Genomic DNA, 5,683 nt, shown 5'->3' with positions numbered 1-5,683 from the left:
CCCCCCGCGCCGGACCCCCCCCCCCCCGTTGGGCCCCCAGTGACGACCCGGGGCAGCATCGGGCGCCTCCACGGACGGTCCCTCCCGCCATCCCCCCAGCGGCTGGGCACCCCCAACTGGCGCTGCTGCTTGCGGGACCTGCCGGGCACGCCATCCACACAGGTGCACATGTGCGGTGGGAGGAGGCCGAGCCTGCGGCGCTCGAGGCTCCCCGCCCCCCGTATTCACCTGCACAGTTGATCTAACTAACGTATTAGCATCGTCAGTTCCATATGATGGATGCTGTTAGATTTGCTGTCTCGGTTGTGAATGTTACTGGGATTTTAGTTGGAACTGAATTAGCGTCCGCTTGTGACATGCTCATGTTTCAATCATTTGGAGGCAAGCGCCTAAAACGTGTGGGAATCACACTTGAGCGAGGAATCCTCATCTTGATGCTATGTTGCTTTTCTTGCTGGATCATCTTGTCAATACCAAGTGCGTCCTCCTCCTCTTAAAACAAGACCCTGAAGTCTCCAGCATAGCATTAATTTATGTGATGATTTGTATTCGTGTTCTTAGGGCAGCATTCCTGTTCCAGCTGCAGACAAGATATTTACCAAGTCAAGGCATCATCATGCCTCAAATTATTACTGCTGCAAATGTCGTCAAAGTGGGCGTGAAAGAGCTCTTGTTCTATGCCCAGGACCTCGGAGCAGTAGAGGGCACCACTTACCAGTTCTTCCTTTCCTCTCTTCTTTTCCGCTATGGGTGATGGAAAAAAATCCACATTGCCACCTGGGAGATTGGACTAGGGAATCTTTCCAGGAGTGGGGCTCCTGCATCCCGCTGGCTATTCTCATTGCACTCATTGTGTGTATTAAGTGGGGGACCTTTGAGATTGGAACCTTCCTTGCAGGATTGATTAATGTGACAGTGCTCAGAGCCCAGACTATCATTTATGAACTGACCTCTGAGGTCTACATGGTGTCCCTTGGTTTTGGTGTGGCAGCCAGTGTCCCAGTGGACTATGTTCCTGTGGCAAGCGTGGTTCTCCTGCATCACTGTTCTTCTGTGTGCCAGTATGTGTGTACTTGCAGTGGGCTTTGAAGGATGTGGTCGTGTGTATATTCACTACTGGCAAGGAAAACAGAAGATTGGTGCTATTTTGAATGACATTGGTTTTTCTCAATGGAGCATCTCTGATGTTTGCTGCTAAACTTGAGATAGTAGGTATCTGGCCCGGATTGATAGTTTGTGTCTTCTTTCAAGCCCTTTTCTATTTGATGTACATCTTCAGAACAAACCGGAATAGAGTTGTGGAGTGGGCACAAGTTCAAGCTGTTATAAAAAGGGTAAAGAGACCACACCCACCCCAACAGAACTACTTATCCTAGACAGAGGAGTAACCTGTGTAGTAATTTTGCTTGACATCATCAGACCAGAGAGCCAGACCATCTGACTGATGGAAGAAAATACCGAGAATGCGTGCCAATGGGCCGGCCCAGTGGCACACTGGAAAGTGTGCCGCTTGGGAGCGCGTCGGCGCTCCCGCCTAGGGTTCGGATCCCATGTGGAGACCGGTTCCCGCTCACTGGCTGAGTGCGGTGCGGGCGCAACACCGAGGGTTGCGATCCCCTTGCCGGTCCCCGGTACGGGCGCGACACCAAGAGTTGCGATCCCGTTACTGGTCAGTAAAAAAGACAAAAAAGGAAAAAAGAAAAAAAAAAAAGAATGCGTGCCAACATTGAGGAGATTTTGACAGAGACAGTTGATTTTTTATTGTGCAATGGCTTTAACTGTTGCTGTCCTCTTAGCAGGAATTTTAATAAGAGCTTTCAGTGATCATAGCTAAAATAAGAGAATTATCACCAGCCTACAGACAAGACATGATAATTATATGCCATGTATTAAGCCCGGAACATTACTTTGCTATTTGGACAGTTGCCTCACTTTCAACTGTGGGTAGAAAGGTTTCAGTGATGTTTTTCCTTGGTTATTCCAAGAAATTTGCCTATCCTAATGGAGATCAAGAAAGGAACTACAATTTTAAGTAAATTTTTCCCTGGTAACTCTCTCATGGTTTCTAAATATGTAAATTTGATTTTCCTGCTGTGAATGTTCTTACTCTTTCTTAAATGGAATATCTTTTTTCTTCCAGGGAAGCACTTCATTGTCCTGTAAAATATTATTACTGATCCAGTCTTATTTATATTTCTCTATTAATGTACTTAATCTTGTCAGGGAGTATATATTAAGCCTGTTCAAATTCTATCTCGGGTATTGCCATATAAGCTTTTATAAAATAAAAGCCTTTAAATTAACACAAAAGAGAGAGAGAGAGAGAGAGAGAGAAGAAGCTTTGAAGGTAGGGGTGGGGCAAGGCAGGGCCAATAAAGGAATAAGGTTGTGGTGCTCACACTGGTGGAGACACTGGCCTTGAAGCAGGAGTATACTATACTCAGGTTTGCATTTTAGAGATACTGTCCTGGTTGCTAGCATTGTGAAGGAATGACTGAGGGGATGCTGCAAAGGTCCAGGCACAAGTTTTAAGAGGCTGATTTTAGACCATAGCCATGGATTAAAGCAAGGGAAGTGGATTTAATATTTAGGAGGTAAAATCTAGTGGCCATTGTTACTAGTTTAGAAGAGTCAGGGAGAGAAAGAGGTCTTGTGGAGAAGGAGATAATATTCTGTCTTCCCAGAGATGTAGTAATTGAAGGACAGGATTTACCATGGAAGTGTACCTTATGTAAACTTACGTGGACCTGTAATTTCTGTCTTCTGACTCAAGTTCAGTGCTCTTTTGACTCTAAGGTAGTGCCTCGCAGTCAGCTGGGCTCCCTTTTGGGGAATCAGGACCCTTTAGGAATAACCAAAATCCTTCAGTGGCTCAGACTGAAAAAGCTGAATGATGAAATGCTGATGTTATGGAGCGTGGTGAAACTTATTCCCAACCCAAGTACCAGTTGTGAAATCCTGCATGTCATGGAGGGATGACCAACAAGTGAGGGTGTTGGAGTCACACTACAGATGATGTTACAAGTTATGGTTGTGTCACATGGTCTAGTAATGGCATGATCATTTAAGAAATCAACAAACTGGTATCAATAGTGGACTAGAGGCCATAATCAGGAATAAGTACAGCAAAAAAGGTGGGTTTTCTTAGAAATGGGGATGCTACCTTTAAAAAATCACACATACTTTAATTCCTTTGACAATAATTAGAACTATTATCAATAATCTGATAGATACCAGACAAGGTGTGAAATGTGTGGTATGATTTCACTTAACTCTTGTATCAACTCTTGAGTCAGATATTGTTGTTATACTATTTTACAGTGGTTTAAGAATTAGAACCCAGATTTAGTCTTACCATTGTGAATAAACCAGTTTACATGGCTGGAAATAAACTGAGAACCTTGTCTTTGCTCCAAGTCTCTAGATAAGACAAGGAGTAACTTTTTCTTAAGACTAATACTTTTTTTTTTTTTTTAATCAGATGTCTAGGATATTTCGACGTTCTGGAGGGGGTCGATTTATCAAATCTCATGTTATCAAATTAAGGTATGTAAACTTGGTTTGTACCTTCAAACCAATACTGTTAAGGTGAAATATTTGATCAACATGATTGCTCAGCTGCCTTGAATAAATCTTTGCAGCAACACAAGGTTTCATAAATCTTGAGCAGCCCAGGTTATACTACCTAGCATTTCCTAGTCATAATAGGAAGATGTAAAGTGCTCTATAATAAAAGAGTCTCAGTTATTAGATAGAAAAAAAGATTTTAAAAAAATACAGAAAGAAAAGGGATGGTGCTGCTACAGCTCCCCGATCCCCCACCTCTTAAACTTGGCACTAAACAAAATGTCTGTCTTTTTTATTTTCCTCATTTTAAGTCTACCCAACCATCAGACTATGACTTTCTTTGCAACAAGATTTTTCTTTAATGCCAGTGCATTTTTATTATTATTTTAAACTGGCTTTTTCATTTTGATGTTTTGGTGAAAGGAAATATGCATAAACATGGAGTTATTACCAGAGATCAAACTTAATTACTAGAATCCATCCTGAATATGTGTTTTATGTAATGTCTAAAAGTCCTAGATTCCACAATGATGCATATATATATCCATATATATGGATATGTATATAAGGATACATTTGTAATATTTGTTTGTTTTGCTTCTTGGTGCTAAATATACATATGGTTGAATGATAAAGGAGCCTGTGCCTTTTCTTTTTGTCTTGCCCTTTCTTCTTTCACTCCTTTACTTTTCTTTCTTTTCCTTTCTCCTCTCCTTTTTTCTCTCCTTCTCTCCCTCTTTCCTTTTTTACCTTCCTTTCTTTCTTCTTTTCTTCTGTCTTTCAAATTACATTCATTCTCAAAAGGCTACGAGAGGCTCTCTAGCCCTACTCATCACAATATAAATTTAGATATTTAAACTGTTCATCAAATTATTTTCCTTTATATCTCCTTTCTCTAATCATTTATTTGTTAACTGACCACCAAACCCCAAAATATTAGTGTTTTAATGACATAAAGGTTTATTTCATTTCCACAGTACAGTTCAAAGAGTCAGAAGTGGGAGCAAGGGGTTTGGGTGCTGGTGGAGATTCTGGAATGGAATTGCCCACTGGATCTCCTGCATCCGGTTGGCAAACAAGGGCCAAGCTAGAGCATGGAAAATAGTGTGTAAGCTAATTTTAGGAGCCAGGCCTGGAAGTGGGGGAAATCATTTCTGCCCACATCCTATTGTCCAGAATTCATTAAAGAGTTTCAATAAACTTCAAGAGAAGCTTGAAAATGAAATCTAGCTCTGCATTCAGGAGGCAAAGGAAACTGGGTTTGGTAAACAAAAGCATTGCCTCTGACACAATACTACAAAAGAATAATGATGTTGATTACAACTTTTGCTCAAAATGCCTTAAAAAGCAAATCTTCTAAGTACATGTAAAGCATGATTTCCTGAACATCTCCTCCCACATACCCTTCTAAACTATAAGCTCAGTAAGGAGAAAGAACGATTTTTTTTCAGGTGTGTATCTTATCCAGTATTTCTAGCATTTTGCCTTTATTTATTCTACCTTGCGTCCAACCCTTCTTGATCACGATACATCCATTTCTATTTCCTGTATCTAGAGATAATTATCTGGTATGTACATATATCATCCATGTGTTTTCACAATTTATTAGATAAATAGAATTAATTAGTAGAGAAATGGCACTATTTATCTGTTCTTTTGCTCTTCAGTCCAGATGAACAAGGTGTGAATATTCTTATGGTGCTCATGTTTCGATACCCGTCTACTGATAGTGCTGAACGAATCAAGGAAAAAGTTGGAAAGATTTTATATCAAAGTCTGAAGACCAGACAGTTACCTTTGACGATAAGCAAACCATCATTTAGACTCACACGTAAGTTTTTCTTTTTAACCATTTTTGTGATTTCCTCCTTTTATTTTTCCTTTAAAAATACCTTTTATTTTTCATGAAAATTTGATCAATGTATTCTCCCATTTTAAGAATTCACCACTGATCGACATATATCAGTGTGGAATAAAACTAAAATAAAATTCACTATGAGACAAAATTTAGTGCTACAGTTTTTTTTTTTTTTTTTTTTTTTTTTTTTTTTTAAATTTTTTATAGGGTTTTTTAAAAGGTTTTTAGTTTTTTTTCTTTTGTGTTTGATTTTGGTTC

At 40.0% G+C, this 5,683-nt stretch overlaps 1 protein-coding gene and 1 pseudogene across 1 annotated transcript in view; both read left to right on the top strand.

The window, feature by feature from the left end:
- Positions 1 to 5,683, top strand: part of TMPRSS11F (transmembrane protease, serine 11F) — a 91,024-nt gene that overhangs the window by 55,799 nt on the left and 29,542 nt on the right. The window contains exons 4-5 of the mRNA XM_008583307.1: positions 3,482 to 3,546; positions 5,235 to 5,398. Coding sequence (XP_008581529.1) covers positions 3,482 to 3,546; positions 5,235 to 5,398 — 229 coding nt within the window. The remainder of the gene's footprint in view (positions 1 to 3,481; positions 3,547 to 5,234; positions 5,399 to 5,683) is intronic.
- LOC103599258 lies at positions 276 to 1,089 on the top strand (annotated as a pseudogene).

Source organism: Galeopterus variegatus, unplaced genomic scaffold (genome assembly GCF_000696425.1).
Source record: "Galeopterus variegatus unplaced genomic scaffold, G_variegatus-3.0.2 Scaffold97, whole genome shotgun sequence".
Classification (NCBI taxonomy): Eukaryota; Metazoa; Chordata; class Mammalia; order Dermoptera; family Cynocephalidae; genus Galeopterus; species Galeopterus variegatus.
The sequence above is the reverse complement of the archived record's forward strand: the minus strand, read 5'-3'. Positions and strand labels throughout refer to the sequence as shown.